The sequence below is a fragment of the Schistosoma haematobium genome, chromosome ZW (genome assembly GCF_000699445.3).
Source record: "Schistosoma haematobium chromosome ZW, whole genome shotgun sequence".
Lineage (NCBI taxonomy): Eukaryota > Metazoa > Platyhelminthes > Trematoda > Strigeidida > Schistosomatidae > Schistosoma > Schistosoma haematobium.
Genome location: NC_067195.1, coordinates 83,853,644 through 83,872,525, shown reverse-complemented (window position 1 = coordinate 83,872,525; position 18,882 = coordinate 83,853,644). Strand labels below are relative to the sequence as shown.

At 33.6% G+C, this 18,882-nt stretch overlaps 1 protein-coding gene across 1 annotated transcript in view; it reads right to left on the bottom strand.

The window, feature by feature from the left end:
* The window catches only part of MS3_00004565 (uncharacterized protein), a 41,459-nt gene extending 29,243 nt beyond the window's left edge, over positions 1–12,216 (bottom strand). The window contains exons 1-2 of the mRNA XM_051212502.1: positions 11,862–12,216; positions 1,148–2,207 (exon numbers count right to left, since the gene is read on the bottom strand). Of these exons, the coding sequence (XP_051072687.1) occupies positions 1,148–2,115 (968 nt within the window). The 5' untranslated portion in view covers positions 2,116–2,207; positions 11,862–12,216. The remainder of the gene's footprint in view (positions 1–1,147; positions 2,208–11,861) is intronic.
* Positions 12,217–18,882: the final 6,666 nt, after the last annotated feature.

Sequence of the window (18,882 nt, the reverse complement as noted above, 5' to 3'; positions counted from 1 at the left end):
TTTTCTTTGTGTACCTAATATGCTCTTTGGCTCGAGTCAAGATTTCGCGAGATGACTCTGTAATATGAAAGGCATCACAATTGACACAACCTAATTTATAGATGCAGTTTTCTGTTAACATGAAGTGGATTTTTTCTTGTGAGTGAACTAAAGTATTTCAAAGTGTGTTTGTCATTTTGTAATATACTTTAATTCTGTGTTGTTTTAAGATTCTTTGGAGTTCTTATGTTGTGACATGGTAACACTGCAGTACCAACCCATGCTATTTCATTTAAATAAAGGTCACACAATTTTTCATTCTTAACAGTGCACACATACACACACACAAATTTATATACATGAACGAAATAACATGACATTGGTTTGTTCAGACCCGTTTATTGATTGATCACGTAATATTCTAGCGTTGTTCCATTGTAGTATTTAAATGTGGATTAATTTTGATTTGGTTATTTATTCTTTGAAGAAGTGACCTATACTGAGTCACGAAATGTCAGAAAATCTAATTTTTCTATTCATTGGGATATTACAAATATATCAATTAATTTATTTATAACAATATACCCAATGCTTAATTTATTCGAAATTATCAAGTCAAGCCTTGATAATGATATCTACTAAGTTCATAATAGTTATTGATCATACTTCTATAAAAACCATAAACTATGTCATTCTCTAGAATCCTAGTTAATAAAATTTTCAGTCTGTTACAAATTTCAACTTACACAAAAGATTGAATTCGTTGTTTAGTATTTTACAAACAATTAATTTCTAGACATACATATGAAATATAATTTAAAGAGACAAAATCAAAGATAATTTCAATCTTTGATAGTATTCATTTTCAAATAGTTGAAACCATGAGTAAATTGAAGCCAGACGATCATGGAAATCCTAGAAGCAGGACCTATCAGTCTCGCGCGTGATAGTTCCTGAGTTCAAATCTCGCGGGGGGCGGGTTTGTGGATGCGCACTGCTAGGGAGTGCCGTTCTGGGACGAAATGGCCATCCTGTACTTTCAGATTTTCCACTGTGGTCTAGCTTCAACTGACTCATGATTTCAACTATTGAAATTACTAAAATCTCCACAAGATCCCTTCTGATAGTATTCGTTTTTGTTTTTGTTGTTGTTTGTTTATTTATTTACCTTGACATTGTACATCCAAGTATTTTCCCAGAATAATTTTCTTCTTGATGTGCTGCTATTAAACATGGACGTCCATAACTAGTTGTTGGACTATTAACTGAACCGAAACCACATAATCTATGCTGAAATGTACCCCATTTAGGTGTATCTTCAATATAATGTGTTACATAATTTCCATAATCTGTATATTCTTTCCATATCCATGGATAATTATCTAATATTGTATAATTATTAAATTTATTTAATAACAAATTATTTTTATTTATATTCATATGAGATTTTCTTGATTCTGGTAATTCTGATTCTAATTGTCCAGTTAAAAGTCCTAATAAATTTACTGTCGTACCATCACCAATGACATTATATAAATTCATTATAATTGAACTTTCATTAATTGATTGAAGAAATTTCATTGTTTTAGTTAAATATCTATATGCTGATAAACGTGATATAGAATCTATACCTAAAAGTAATATATTAAACATTAATTTATTTTGTTTTATTTTAGTCAATGTCCTATTTGATTTGATTTGTTTTATATTGTTTTGATATGAACCACATATAAATAAACGTTCAATTTGATTTAATTTTGTATTATTCCAATTTAAATAAGATTGTAAAAGTAATATATTTTGTTTTGGTTGACACATTACCATAAACATTGGCCATTCTGATTGATAACCATGATAAATTTGTTCAATAACATTTAAATAAATTGATTGATAATCATTTAATCGTTTTATTGGAAATAATGAACATGTAACTAAGCTAGAATTTAATCCAATTGTATTATTATTATTATTATTATTATGATGGATTGTTAATTTTCCCATATGAAATGATAAATAATCATGGATACTAATTATTTTATTAGATAAATTATAGAATTTAAATAATGATGATTGTTTACATTTAGGAAATATTATATTATTATTATTATTATTTATATGATTTGGCCATAAATCCATTTGTGGAATTGAACATTTTTTATTTATATCATTATTGATTTGTTTAAATTCATTAAATTTAGTTAAATTCAATTTTGGCAAAGAATTAAATTCTTTTAATGACCAAATATTTATTAATAAAGTATATATTCCAATAAATAATAAAAATAATAAAATTTTCGTTTTTTTAAAATAATGAAATTTTTTAAATAGATTAAATAGATTTTTATTCATTATTCATAGAAGATAAACATGAAGATAAATAAAGGAAATAATAACTATTATTATAAGTCTTATCGGGAAGAAAACTATATATAGTATTTTTTTAAAAAGAATACTGTAATCGGATTGGTTATTTATAAAAAGATCAATAATTCAATTCATATTTTCTTCTGTCTGTGATTGGTTATTGAATGACCTTGAGGGATGATATATTTGACGAGAATAAGATTCTAATAAATAATACTAATAATAATTCAAATAAAGATAAATTGATTAATGAATGACGTTCATTTAAACTTACTTATCAGGTAAACAAAAACTAGACTTATATTTTCCTTAAGTATTATATATTGAAGGCAGTTGACTGAAGCATTGCAAGTAAGGACCGGATTCAGACAAGGCTGTCTACTCTCTCCCTTCCTCTTTCTTCTGGTGGTTGACTGGATTATAAAAACATCGGCATCTGAGGGAAAACACGGCATACAATGGACAGCTCAGAATCAATTAGATGATTTAGACTTTGTAGATGACCTAGCCCTTCTATCGCATACACATGAATAAATGCAGATAAAGACAACCAGTGTAGCAGCAGTCTCTGCATCAGTAGGCATCAACATACACAAGGGGAAAACCGAGGTCCTCAAATAGAACACGGAGAACAGTAGTCCAGTCACTCTCGATGGAGAAACTTTGGAATATGCAGAATCCTTCACATACCTGGGAAGTATCATCGATGAACAAGGAGGAACAGACGTAAAGAAGAGGATTGGCAAAGCAAGGGTTGCATTCCTACAATTGAAGAACATATGGAACTCAAAACAACTTTCAACCAATATCAAAGTGAGAATCTTCAATACGAACGTCAAGGCAGTTAGTTCTACTGTACGGAGCTGAAACTTGGAGAACTACAACAACCATCATCAAGAAGGTGCAATTAATTATAAATGGTTTTCTACGCAAGATACTCAACATCTATTGACCGGATACCATCAGTAACAGCCTTTTGTGGGAGAGAACAAACCAGCTTCCAGCTGAAGAGGAAATTAGGAAAAGACGATGGAGTTGGTGCATAGGATATGCATTACGCAAATCATCAACCTGTATCACGGGGCAAGCCCTAATTTGGAATCGTGAAGAGAATCAGAAAAGAGGAAGGCCAAAGAACACATTGTGTTGGGAAACAGAATCAGATATGAAAAGGATGAATAACAACTGGAAAGAACTAGAAAGGATTGCGCGGGATAGACTTGGATGGAGAGTGGTTGTGGGCGGCCTATGCTCCTCCACAAGGAGTAACAGGCGTAAGTAAGTAAGTATTATATTTTTGTATTTGATGTATTCATAAATTGAATAAAAAAGAATTATATTCATGTGGACTTTACTTCAAATTTTGCAAGCGAATTTTAGATTCATGAATTCAATTAAAAATCGAAAACATGAAGTACTTTGGAAATACTTTATCCAGAGGTATAAAACTATACATTCTATATAAATTCTTTAATACCTTTGCATTTGAATCTTCAGTATAAGTCTTAGCTGCTTAACTGGAATACGTGTATCTTCTAAAGTTAGTTATCCTGTAGTGTATTAATTATGTATTTAAGTAAACATAGAATTTACACACAACTCTTATTACTCAAGTGTTTTATGAAGTTTTCTAATTTTTGGACGGGTTGAATATGTGTGTCAACTGCTTAGTGACCCTACCAAACAAAACAATTTATTGTAGTCAGTTAGTCTGTCAAATACAACGCAGCATCAGGCACATATATGAATCGGTCCAAGTTGCCATACCTTATTAGCACGACAAGATGAACACCAAATTAATAGAAGTGGTCACTTCAATGGTGGTAATATATAAAAGGAAAGACTGTATAAGGATACAGCACAGGAAGAAAGAATTAGAGAGAACGGTATAAAGTAATTTTAATCTCACGGCTTAAGGGAAGACAAAGAGTGTATACACCGATGCCATTGTGACCGATTCTGAGCCATGTCACACAGAGTCTCTAACCATTGGTTATGATAGTCACACGGACCTCAACCAAGTAGTCTGCATCTATCAACATGGCTAAGTGACTTGAATGACTAATGCAACGTTTTGGATTGAGCGCCTTAACTTTCTTCCGTCCGGCTCCAACACTAGTCAGCATTGTGCGTCGTGGTAATCGGTGGTTGGGCATGCATGACACATGGCCCAACTATCTCAGTCGATGAAGATTCATAACCTCAACAACTGATTTACCATCATTCCCTAATACCCTGCGTCTAACCTCACTATTACTTACCCGGTGATCCCAACAGACGCCAGCAATATTTCTAAGGCATCTGTGGTCAAATACTAGTAGCTTACGAGTACCTTCTACTCTTAATGGCCATGTTTCGCTGCCGTAAAGTAAAACAGAACGGACCGCCGCGCAGTATACTCGTCCTTTTATTGATAGACGGATATCTCGCTTTGAACATAGATGACGTAATTTGGCAAAAGCCTAACGACCTTTTCGAAACCGTGCTGAGATTTCGTCAGACACCAATCCATAAGGGCTGATCAGACTTCCAAGATAAGTGAAGTTGTCAACGCGTTCGACTACTTCACTCCCTATCCTTAGTTCAGGTGTTGACGCAGACCAGTCGTGAAGCAACAACTTGCATTTGGAGGGAGAGAAGCGCATTCCAAACATTCTGGCATTGTTGCTTAGTGCTACCAGAAAATTCTGCATTTTATCAGCGTCCCCGCTAAATAGGACTATGTCATCTGCGTATTCTAAGTCGATAAGTGGACCTCCTAGTAGAAGATCAATGCCTGAAAATTCAGAAGACGAGAACGTTATTTCCATCGGTATGTCTATGAAGAAACTGAACGAAAATGGAGATAGTAGACAGTCTTGAAGGACATCACTTGAGATTGCGGATTCAACTGACTTTGACTCGACCAGCAGGGTTCGACTAATAAGCCCTCACAAGGTTTATGTAATTATGAGATACACCTTTCATTGACAGACACTGCCACGGAGTCAAACGCTGCTTCTAAGTCAAGAAGAACTATCAGTGTCGGACGCCGATAAGAATGTCGGTGTTCTAAAACCCGATAAATGGTGAATATGTGGTTGATGCAGCCAAAACCAGGTCTAAAGCCAGCCCGATTTTCCCGTGTTTTCAGTTCATGATTCTTTGTTAGGCGCCCGATAATTATTGAGGCTAATATTTTGGAAGTTATATTAATTAAACTAATCCGCCTATGATTATCATAAGATGATTTTGATCCTTTCTTATGTAATGGGACGATCAGTAATTGAAATCACTCGGATGAGATTACATCCAACTCCCAGATTTTAGCTAAAATATTAGTCAACCTAATCACTAAAACGGTACCACCATCTTCAAAGACCTCTAGAGCCAATCCATCTAGACCAGTTACCCTTCCTCTTTTCGGATTAGCTATAGCTTTTTGAAATTCGACTAGAGTCGGAGGGCCTACTTCAATGTTCCATTCAGGGTATTTGTAAATGGTGGGTACTTCTAGAGTAGCTGAGGGCTGGCTGAACTGCTCTTTAAAGTGTTCCACTCATCTTTCTAAAGTCTAGACTGAAAGTAGATGAGAGTGTTGTCTTTTTCTGAAATCGTCTCACTTGAGTCCTTAATTCCAGTTTCCTTTGTTATTCTGAAAATCTGTCTTGCGTTACCTACAGCTGCCGCCTTTTTCATCTCTTTTGCTTTCGTTGCCCACCATTTCTCACAATCGTCCCTTAGACTTTTGGTTAAAGCCACCTTCTAAGAGTACTTCATCTAGGCTGCAGTCAATGGGAGAGTAGACAGAAATAACGAAAATGCAACGACGTGCGCCCCTATTCATCCAAGTTCTTTCGGGGGCCATTTAGCCGGACGGCACATAGGTGATTGTTAACAGAAATTCATTCTAATAGTGCTTTTTCTACTCTCATACTTGGTGCTATGTCTACACCCACCAGTCCACGAGAACTAGCCATCAGGTCGCCAGTTAAACGGAGAGCGTAGCTCGTCGGCTCCCCGTTTTGACTAGGTGAGGTCAAGTGAGTGATCACACTAGAATCCTGTGTACGTGGTTTGGAGCCTCCATATACATCAACCGTACGAGGTTCTAGGGTTTTAGCCAAGGAGGCCTGTTAGCCGATTTGACATAGGGTGCGTACGTTGAACGCTCAGACGTGTAGTTTGAAGCGAGATTTCAGTAGACCTGGGGTAGTGATTCGTGCACTAGAATCGTTGGCCATGATGATACTTGATGAGGAAGCCAAAAGAGGAAGTTTAAAGTTAAAAGTCATGGTATGAGGAATAATAAGAATTGAAGAGAGAGATTAACTATGAATACAGTGATCTTGAGTGTTGTTAGAGGTATGAAGGAAGTTATCAATTCCTGGTTGCCCACACCGTGGAAGGGTTTTTCTGGAAGCAGCTGGAAAGGAAATTGTGTCAGAGTTGGTCTTAGTGACCTGAGAGCGTGACGACAGTGCCCAAAAGACAACTGCCAGTCACACATGACCTTTTTATGGGTAATTTTTGTGTTGAGACCTTATCGCCAGAGACTGATGTCCACGGGACGAGGTGAGGTGTGCATTTTTAGGGTCAACTTTTTCTGATTCCACCCTTCCTTGTGCAAAGGCAGCATCACTGATGAACTGGTTGTTTGGGGCAAACTCCTTACTGCCGTCACAGATCTGTACAGCCAGAAGTATGACTTCGTCCTCGAACCTTGGGTTTGCTGCTTTTAGTCTTACCACTCTTCAACTGATTTGCCTGGCATTATAGGACCTTGAGAAATGATTACTCCAGCCAATATAGCTCGACTGGTTCATTATGATGGGAAAACCCGACCGCCACATCAAGATAGCAGCAGTAATCGGAATTTATTTTATTAAAGACTTTCTAATGAAAATGGTGCTATAAACATAACTAAATGTTGTTATACTGGGTGAACTCGATGATAAAACTTATTTTCATTTAGATAAATACAAAATAAGAGAGTAGTGAAACAAAAAATTAAATAAAACTGTCACTGATACTCATATGGTCATATTTGAACATTCAACTATTGATGGGTGGTGGCTGGCAGTGGAATCCAATACTCTCGTTTCGTTCTATTTGAAACTCGTCAGTCGGATGTACCTCTACTCCAGAGTTGATGTTCATTCCAAAACTCGAATTCAGTACCGTTAGCTTCAAACCCCATCACGTTATCCATTTAGCTATACTATTGTAGACTTTGAATGTTTAGCTCATCTGTAGCAATTCTTTATGCATTCAAATAGACAGAATATCAATCCACTAATCATCGAAGAAGGAAACATTATAATAATGTTAATTTTATGAGCAGAATTAAATTTGGTTCCATGTAGAATGAATCAAATATACTAGCTTCTTATAGTAAACATGTATTTGGTATAATAGCTATTCTCAAACCTATAGTTTATAGGCAATAATTTTACTAAATGCATTAAAAACGGTCTTGGGAAAAATCATTTCATGTTGCAACTATTAATTTGACATTAACAAATAAGTTTTCGTTACTACGATCATTGTGATTTTCTTCACTTACTCACACCTTTTTACACTTATGGACCCTGTAAAGTTGTTTTGTCTTTTCAAGTACGGCACAAGAACATTGAGTTCTCTATCCATTGTCCTTAAGTAATACCATGATAGAGTGTAATAATAAAAATATAGCTATTTGGATATTTTCATAGAGAACGAGCCTCATATAGCGCATGAAGTTTCTACTGAAGTCAAACCAAATCTCGTGAAAATATTCGTTTTACATTGCCTCATAACGTTCATTGCTCAGAGCCTTTTAATAATTTTTATTTGATCTATTCCAAATCTTCCTCATAACTAATAAATGTGTTGTGGTGCAATACGACTTAACGACAATAGCCTATTTATTATTGCAGCTATGTCTATCACTTGTAAGTTCGTACACATAATAAACTCTACCGCATCTTTTGATGTAGTTGTTTAGTCAGTCGACCTTTCGAAAAACCACTATTAAATATTTCCCTTCCAAATAATTGAGAGTAACTATGAATCAAATTCCGTATCTGTAGGAAAATCTGCAAGTTGACAGTGAATGAATTCTAGAACCTTAAACTCCTCAAATCTACTGTTACTTCAATTTATATATTAGAATAAGTTTTTTGTAGATAAACATATACATACTGTAATAGTTTTTAATTGACATTAAAACAATTCATATTTATAACGTGACTACTCATTAGTAACTAAACGTTTTCATTAAAATATATAGAAAGTTGATTAAACTTATACGGGATCATATAACTCGAAGTTTCTCTTCGAAATCATTCATTAGGTCAGTAATTAACACTTTCACACTACTGGTATTCACTGAGTGAAATCATAGCGTAAAGAAAATATATGTGCTTTGTCCGTTAAACGTTTAGTGTGAATGGCTAGCAATTAAAATAAACAGATTTACGTTAATAATAATTGTATATTAATTATTATATTTTAATTCAAAACCAAAGAATATTCGAGTAAAATATGAACTCAAATATCCTTTGTTTTTGAATATACTATGGGGGGTTTTAAACTATACTTTAATTGTTTAAAAATCTCCATCATATTAAAATACTAATATATGAACGAAAAATAATCTTTTCAATAGATTCACTTCAGGAGCTACTGTGATGTATGCCACTTATGTCGGCAGAAGTCCAAAAAGATCGGATTAAGGAGAATAGAAACGGAAACAGAAAGGAATTGAGAATAGGAAGAATCATACACAATATGAAGGACAAATGATTGAAATTTACAAATGAAGTATTCAATGTATGATTCACATAGTTTAGCAAGACATTCTGTGATTTCGTATTAAAATATATGAGTTTTCCCCACTTGTATTCTCTTTCATTACACTATAATTATATATTCAAACTATAAATCTAAAAAGCGGCCAGGTTTACGACAAAGTACATTTTCATTTTTAATGTTGAAATGACCAGTATGAGACGTTAATTTGAATAAGCTTATACGTCAAATGAAATTATGAGATTAATGATCAGAATAAATATGTGTCAGATAGGGCGAGCGAAATAGTTGTGCTGTGGTTTATGCTACTTATATAGTATGTAACACCAATCAGAAGTAAAATACCCGGCAGCAGAAGATTGAGTAGATTCATTTGAAGAAAATAGAAAGGGAAACAGAGAGTTATTTTAACGAGAACAGGAATTGAGCACTGATGAGAGTTATAAGCGACACTTGGAGGAAGATATGCAAATGAAGTATTTAATGTGTGGTTTCCATTTTTTTGAAAGACATTTTGTAATTTTTGTATTCGACAACGTATAGGTTTCTCCCACCACGTCTTCGTTCACTACAATGCAATTAAAAATCAGATCAAATGTTTGGTGCAAGACCGTACAATGTATAAAGCTATATGAAATCGGCAAGAAGCAATCTAGTTAATACTCACTGTATTTTACTATAATTGTAGAACCTGAAAAGAATATACTGTAAAGAATATTATTCATTTAAATATTAGTAATTCATTACTAAATCTTGCATAAAACAAGGATTTATGAAGGCAAATTATGCCAAATTAGTACTAATCTATACTTGATATCAATTAAAACTGTCACTATATATAAAAAAATTCCACAAATTTAATGTAACAGTGATTATCAGTCTTTCGTCTTCATCCCCAAATGTTCCCCTCACGTTTTGCTCCTCTAAAGTATGAATTCCACTATGGTCGCCTCTCATTTTCACAAAGAACAGAAAAGGAGAAAAGTAAATTGACCATTGTGTGTTCTTAATTGAATTTTGGAACATCTAGCATTTCAATAGCTTTTATGCTTTTTATAAAAGCCCAGGAATACGTTATACAGCTAACATTTATAGTTAGTTGAAGCAAACTTAAAATTAGAAAAGTTATTGGAATACCTCCACATATAGAAAATAAATTACTCCAAGGTTCGTGAAGACCACAGAATACACGTTGCATAAGAAAACATATTTGAATGCAATCAGAGCCTTTAATCTAAATGTATCTACAGATGATAATATTTGACAAAATGAACAATCTATTTTCTCAAAACATCTCACCAACACTTACCATAGCACACCGTATTGGAATGAACGAATACACAGATTAGGACGACAGACCATGTATCAACACACACAGAGTTATTTGTTAAAATGTAAAAATCATATCTTCAACCCTTCATTTGCAAAATGTCCATTAATTGTCTTAGACTTTATTGCTCCTTCATTTCCATATCAATTAATCTCTGGTCCCATTCTCTTCTATTCGACCTTCTAAACCTTGTGCTCTCAAGCATTCCATTTCTGGTTGGTACTATATACTACTTACGTAGGCATAAGTAGCACATACCACAGTATAACATCTATATATGCAATCTTTATATGTATATGCCTGGTCCTACGTTGTAGCTGACTGTTGTAAATGCATGACATGATATGTTTTGTCTCATTAAGTTATATATATATATATATATATATATATATATATATAATATACCCTTGTTGGTCAGGGTAATTTTACATTTTTTTTCAGGAGAACCAGACACCATTCAGGCGTTCACGTGACAACCTAAACGGTATAGCTCAAGCCCGTTTAACAGAAGAGCCAGACACTACACAGGCTTAAAATTTGTAGCCCAAATATTGCGGCTCAATCCCTTTTCCATCAGAACCAGACACCATCCAGGTTTAAACTTTATAACCCGATCAGTACAGCTTAATCTCACTTTCAGGAGAGTCAGACACTATCTAGGATTTATGTGATTAATCATATTAGATTTTAAAAATTTCTAATTTCATCAAATTAATCATAAACATTGAACGTAAACAAGCAGTAATTATTATGATAAAATAAACAAAATAATTTTTTATTCATAATAAGAATGAATTTGATCTACGAAAATAGTTTAAATTAGTATAATAAACAATAGTATACAATCCAATTATTCAACTAATTCATTGAAAAGAATCTTTCATTTCAATATAAAGTCTAATTTTCCTGATTTCACTGAATCAATATATTTGCTTTCTGATTGTAATGAGATAAATTGTATTCATTGTCGCTTTGTCTATATTTTCTTCAATAAGTCTTAGAGATATTCTTTTATTCAAAAGTAAATTAATCTTATTCATTACTTACTTACTTACGCCTGTTACTCCTAATGGAGCATAGGCCGCAGACCACCATTCTCCAACCCACTCTGTCCTCGGCCTTCTTTTCTAGTTCCATCCAATTCTTGTTCATTCTTCTCATGTCTATTTCCATTTCTCGGCGTTATGTGTTCTTTGATCTTCCTCTCCTCCTTTGTTTAGCCTTGAGGATTTCATGTGAGGGCTTGTCTTGTGACGCATTGGGTGCTTCCCTTAGTGTGTGTCCTATCCACTTCCAGCGCTTTTTCCTAAGTTCTTCCTCCTCTGGGATCTGGTTTGTACTTTCCTTCAGTTGGTTGTTGCTAATAGTGTCCGGCCAACGGATCTGAAGTATTTTACGTAAACTACTGTTAATAAACACCTGTATCTTCTGGATGATGGCTTTCATAGTTCTCCAGGTTTCCGCCCCATACAGTAGAACTGTCTTCACATTTGTATTGAAAATCTTGACCTTGGTGTTGATTGACAGTTGTTTTGAGTTCCAGACGTTCTTCAATTGTAAATATGCTGCTCTTGCTTTGCCGATCTGCATCAGATCCACCATGTTCATCAATGATGCTGCCCAAATACGTAAAGGTTTTTACATCTTCCAAATCTTCTCCGTCAATTGTGACTGGATTGGTGCACGCTGTGTTGTATCGGAGAATCCTGCTTTTCTGTTTGTGTATATTGAGACCTACTGCTGCTGAGGCTGCTGCCACAAATGTTATTCATATGTAGTATGTTTTCCAGAACCTATTGAATTGGGGAACTAAGTTTCTGTACGAAATAATTTTTTGTGCTTACAATTCCTATGTAGTTTTTGATAATACAGTGGCTGGTCTTGTAGTGTGTGTTAGTGATCTCAACAAATAGCAGAAGTATGTGTCGTCAATTGAAAGTGAAATGCATGGAGGTAGAAGGTTAAGAAGGTCAAAGAAAAAAGAACGAGAACAAAGAATGATTGATGTGGAAACGAAAGAACAATGAAGTTTGAGACGATTGATTGACATATTACAAATGAAGTATTTACTGTATGGTTATCAGATTATAACAAGATGTTGTGTAATGTTGTATTTAAATACATAAGATTGTTCCCACTTATGGTCTTGTTTACTATAGTACTATTTCAAGCCTACATAGGTTATTCTGGCTTCTAAACTAACCAGTCTATTCATTCTTCTCAAGCTACATTTTTACCTTGTCACTTATTCGCTTATTAATCCCGACTGTTTTTATGTGATAGTATGTGTGTTAATTACTTACATTATTCATTATGTGCCTGTAATTTATTTTCGTCTGAATATAAATACTGAATCACGCTTGGTTAAAACTAGTTGGCTCACTCGCCTTCTCCACAACATGTCTTCTTTGTTTCATTTGCTTCGTTCCCCCGATTGTTTGTTCGGTCAACGATTGCATGAAATATACGTATTCGGAATTCATTCTCGCATTAGACTTACTTAACGTCATTACTCACTAAAGTGACTTAAGTCAATGATTATATACGAGGGTTGACGGTATGTACTTCGATGGAAATCGTTCATACGACCAAACTAGAGTCAGATGCATGGGCCACTAAAAATGATGAGTACGTCGATAACACCATCGTCCGATCTAATTGATGTCGAAATGAAGGGCCACACCAAGCTTGAATATTTAGTTTTGGAGCATCTTCGTCGTTGTTGACGACATCACTAGCGTCTGCTTTATATAAAGATCTATATGAAGTTGTGATAATATTATGAAGAACCATAACGTTAATTCCGTAACTAAATCACCTGGATCAGAGAAGATAACACCATCAAAAGCATCCATCTTAGTTGCAAATCTGTTCTATTATTTCAAAAAGTTGTTGTATATATACTTGTATATAAACTGCTAACGAAAAGGGCGGTTTCAGAAACTTATTTCAGGCTCGTAGGGACCTGTAATGGCAACAGGTGTATGGAGATTTTGAATATTGCATTACTGAAGAGTTTAGAACCCCTCATCTACTTGAAGATCCATATATTTTGAGAATAAATCGGAACTTAAGTAAGTAACATGTCTCTATCTTTTCAATCGAAACAAAAACAGTAATTTCATCAACACTAAGTGGCTTTCAAATCATTCATTTTGATGAATTCCTAGAGAGCCGAGACCGAAACACCAGACAGTGTGTATAAATTTTAATCATAAGAAATGCTTTTATTTGGAAAGGATATATCTAAACACTTTATTATTATTACATAACAACTTGAGAACTAACATCCTTTCTATTTCCCAATAACTTCCCTCATAAGCTAATAATAATCATGTACTCACTATTCATTTACTTCCAGATGTAGTTTCTGGAGTTTCAATATAAAACTGTGACCATTGGAGTTCAACCACGTTGGGTGTGAGACAATTATCTACAGAAAGCAGTAAACGGGGTTTGTGCAACATCTTAAACTGAATGAATTCACACATGTACACCATTGAGCACCAACTAAGACTTCTAGTGGTTAAGTGTTTGCACGCGAGACTGGATGTCTTGGACAGAGTTGTAGTTCCTCATCTCTGAGGATTCCCATACTAAGACGAAACGACTGTCCAGTGCTTCCATATCTCCAATAGTGATCTAGTTAAGATCAGCTTGTCATTTAAATTATGAAAACCCTCCGATTTTCACAAATTTACTGTATGTTTATTATAGTTTCATTCAAAATTAAGTGCAAACTAGATTTATCAGCATTTTCATTATATTTAATACCGACAGTAACTTGTTAAACATGTTATCTAACTAAATAAACAAGATAAAACAAATTACTTTTTCTTGTTTTGAAACTTAAAATCAGATTTGTTGTTATGGTTAATCATGGTGAAAGACTTAAAACAAACACCATTAAAACTAAATAAATATTATTACAATTCTATATAAAACATTTATGTAACATGATCAAAAGTTAGAAAGAAAAAAAACAAAGTAGAATTAGAAAGAGAAAAAGAAACGAGAATGATTGAAATAAAGAAAAAAAAACGATTTAATTATAAACCAGAACATGGTAGTAAATGAAATATGATTTTCATAATGATTGGATATGAATTTGAATAAAATGTCTTTTAGTATCTAGAGTAACAAGTGCTGATATGTTGATAAAATTATGTTAGTCCTATAAGAGGCTAGTTGCTGACTAAAATGTTCACCCATAAGCTCTCAGATTACGAAGCTAAGCGACATTAGTTCAAATCCGTGAGTTAGCATAGGCTTTTTCAAGACTAAAGATTGATGAGTGCCAACTAGGATAAAACTCACGTTCAAGAATGCTTCCCTGCTATCTTAAACTGGCCAACATTTAAGCATTATTAATAGAACTTTATCGCTCAGACTAGTGAATCATATTGTAATTTGACCCCGAGCACTACTCAGTGATCAGTCAATCATGAATTACTTTATACCACTTATTGATATGCTTTATGAAATTGACTACCTTACATATTTAATTCCAAATAATGTCTAATGCTTATAGGTTTCCAATAGTGTTCCAACATTGATCTGTTCAGGATTTCAGTGAAAAAACCTTTGCTTCAGGATCAATCTGCGTCAAGGTCTTAACTGGTGATCGGTAGTGAAGATATTGAATGCGCTTGCCATTTTGCTTATCTTGGAAGTCTAATCAGCTGCACTGGATCGGAGCCTGACAAAATCTCAGATTGTACTCAGAAAATTCATGTATCGTTTGCCAAATTGCGTCATTTCTGGGACAGGCAAGATGTCTCTCTGTTAACTAAACGGGGGTATGTGCTGCGGAGTACTCTGCTATGTACTATTTTACGGCTGTGGAATATGGTCTATAGAAGTAGAATACTTGCGTAGGTTGAAGGGTTTTGGTTATATGTTTCATTGAAATATTTCTCACTTTCCATGAAGTGACTGAGTGAGCACTGATGAGTTTAGGGGTAGGGTAGTAGGCAAATGTGCAAACTGATTGACGAGGTGGTGAATGCTCATCAACAGAGGTAGTGATGACTTGTGTTACATATACTTTACTACCTCCTGCCTCGACGAGAGTTTTTTTCCTAGTTCAGAAGTAGGTTGGAAGAAGGTTAAAATCGGCCTAATCAAGATGTAGCATAATTCCATGAAGCCCTTTACTATCAGTCTAATCTATGTTGCGAATCCATAGTACCTGATTGGGGTTCATGTATTAACCGCCATTAGTGGTTGAAGATTTTGGATTATATGACCCAGAATCATTCACAAAGGCGTAGATGCATTCACTCTTTATCTTCCCCATGATATTTAATTCCAGTATATCATAACACATACCTTTCTACTCTGTCTTTTCAAGCCATATTCCCAAAGTTCAGCCTCTCTTTCCACTATATTATTTCAATCACCTTTGTTATTCTCATCTCGTCGAGCTAATCTAGTATAATAATTTTGAACTAACGTACATCTGTACCAGGCTCTATGTTGATGAGGTCTGTTTGCCTGTCTTTCTAGTTATATCACATTAGAATACAATGGATTATATACCAAACATTTATGTGGACGCCATATTTAATATAATTAATTGGCAGTCAATTTTCTTATTCATTCTTCAGTGTAGTAATCATTCTAATTTAATGAACTATGATAACAAATTTCATGGTGTTCATAATTATATTGTTTTAATTGTTTACTATATAAATATTGCCTCCACATCAAGACAATATATCTAACCTTTAATATTCTTATTACAAAGTATTTCCATTATGTTGAACATAACTTATATACAGTATTTACAACCAACCAGCGCAAAATATATAATTGAAATCTACTCAACTGCTTTATTCTAATTAACTTACTCATTCACTGAATTATTTACGTTCACAATTTCCTTCTTCTTCGTCTTCTTCCTAGAATTAGTGTTCAATTGATGGATGAATATATAGATTGTATGTAAGAACTATGAAGAAAAAAAGAAGAAAGAAGGTAAGAGCATATTTGTACTTGATAAAACTGAACAAATGAAATAGTTAAAAATTCAGAACAAGCAATATATTCTCATCATTGATAGTAGAAGGCGAAGATTGACGTGTACTAATTAATAGAAATGTTGTTACATTCTAATATAAATGGATAAGTAGTTGTGTAAGTAGATGGAAATAGTAGGTTAAATAGTTAGATAAGTGTAATCAACAAATTAAATTATAGTGAAATAAATGAATAAAATAAGTGGTTGCTTAGTTGTTGTTCTTGTTGTTGATTTTTTTCAACATTCATTTTTGGAAATGTTTTTTGAATTTCTTCATTCTATGAATAAGATTAATGAAGAAGGAAGTATGTATCGATGAATGTGTATCTAATTGTTAACGGATGTAAAGATATTTAGGTTTGAATATAGTTGTGTGTATTCAAAGGTATTTCATGATTATTTATCAATATTATTGTATTATTTATTGATTTAGAAATAATAATAATAATAAAAAGAAATTTTTTTCAATTTTCGATCCACTTAAAGTTTAATGAAATCAATGATAGAATCAAAGGGTTACAAGTCTATTAACCTATTTATGAACTAGGCTGAATATAATAGCACATACTTGTATTAACAATCCAAAAATGTCCTTAATCTATAGAGATATCGGGTAGCTCGAGTGGTAAACTGAGCCTCGAGTATAGAACCTAAGATTGATCAGATACAACAAAGTAGGTGATCGGTTCGATCTCTACGACCGCTTAAGTTGGCTAGCGGAGCTAACTCCACTATCCAACAACTTCACGAGGAGGTCTTAGGTTAGATTTTGATGCCTTTATGGACACAAGAAAGGTTTAATTCAGTTGTCAGAATGCTCACATTAAACCGACAGTATTCATACAAGTAAAAATCACCCAAAGTAATCCCACTATTTATTGGTAATCTCTTCAAAATTGAACTCAGAATATCCATAATCTTTATTGATATATTTTATAATAAAAAGCTAATCACAATTAACTGAAGATACCTTCAATATGTTTAAAAGATGAAAAAAATTCAAAATGAGTATGGCTTATTCCATTGGGAATATCATGTTTTTAATATATTTTTCTCAAACTAGGGATTACCAGCTCTATACTCCCTACTAATTTTCACTCGACATTTACTTTGAGAGTTTGAATAATAAAGCATTCTTAGGATCAAGTAATTATAAAGTCGTTCAAACTATAAGATTTGAATAATACTTGAAGCCCAGATCCGCACTTAACTTTCTTCAAGAACTGTCAGTTACTTTCATTTATATTCCAGTAGATTTTTTTTTCGAAAATCCCAAAAAGATGACTTGATTATTCTCAGTATGTTCTGCGAGAAGAAAGTCCCTTCTATTTCTTAAAATCATTTATCTAAATAAAGACTTGTTTATCGTAGGTGACTGGTCTTGAAAATGCTTCTATGAGATTTTAATAGGGAATCATAAACTGTGAAGTAAACCAAGTTAGAAATACGATGGAGATACTTACCAATGATCATAGACTATAACAAAAAAATGTAGGTGACAGGAGTTTGGCTAAGTAAATGGATGATGCGATTCATTCTGAGAAATCACAACAGTCATTTGGTTCGATTCTGTTTTAGACTTTGAGTACTGATGAATTCGTTTCATAATATAAAATAACTTGAATCTTCTAAACATTTATTTGTACTTTAATATTTATCGATCAGGAATATACATATCACAGTTTTAGGTGATATATTATTCACCGCTTCAGAGCGTAAACAACTTCGTAATGACAGTTTCAACGCTTGAATGTGTCAGCCTAAAGTCGGTAAGTAAAATTTTTTTCTTTTGAAAATATCTGTTTAAAGAGTATTTGTACGATATAATTTTAGTGTTTGAACATTTCTTTTATGAAAAAACAACTTACTTTTGCTCCGATGATTTGTCACATAATTAGGTCTCTTCAAATTAGTCTAGTCGTTTATGCTTATCTTCAGTTATCAAACAACATAAACAAAATTATCTTATATTAACTGACTATCTATTTCATAAACGTTTCTCAATTATACATCAAATTGAAAACCTTTCTATAAACAATTTTGAAAAATAAAGCAATGGAGATTTGAAGTTCTTTATGTGAACATTACACAAGTGGTAGTAGTAGTAGTATTGTAGTGAACGAGAGCACAGGTAAGGACAACCGGAATATATTTAGCACAAAATTACAGAGTTACTTGGTAAAATAGAAAAACCATACGATAATACTTAATTAACAAAATGTTCAATAATTGTCTCGAACTTCGTTGTTCTTGCATTTCCATACTAATTGCTTTCTATTCCCGCTCTTCCTTTCTTGATCTTCCCCATCTTCTGCTGCCGGACATTACATTCCTGACTCGCGTCATATACTACTTATATCAATATAAGTAGCACGCACCACGGTAGTAGTAGTAGTAGTAGTAGTAGTGATAGTAA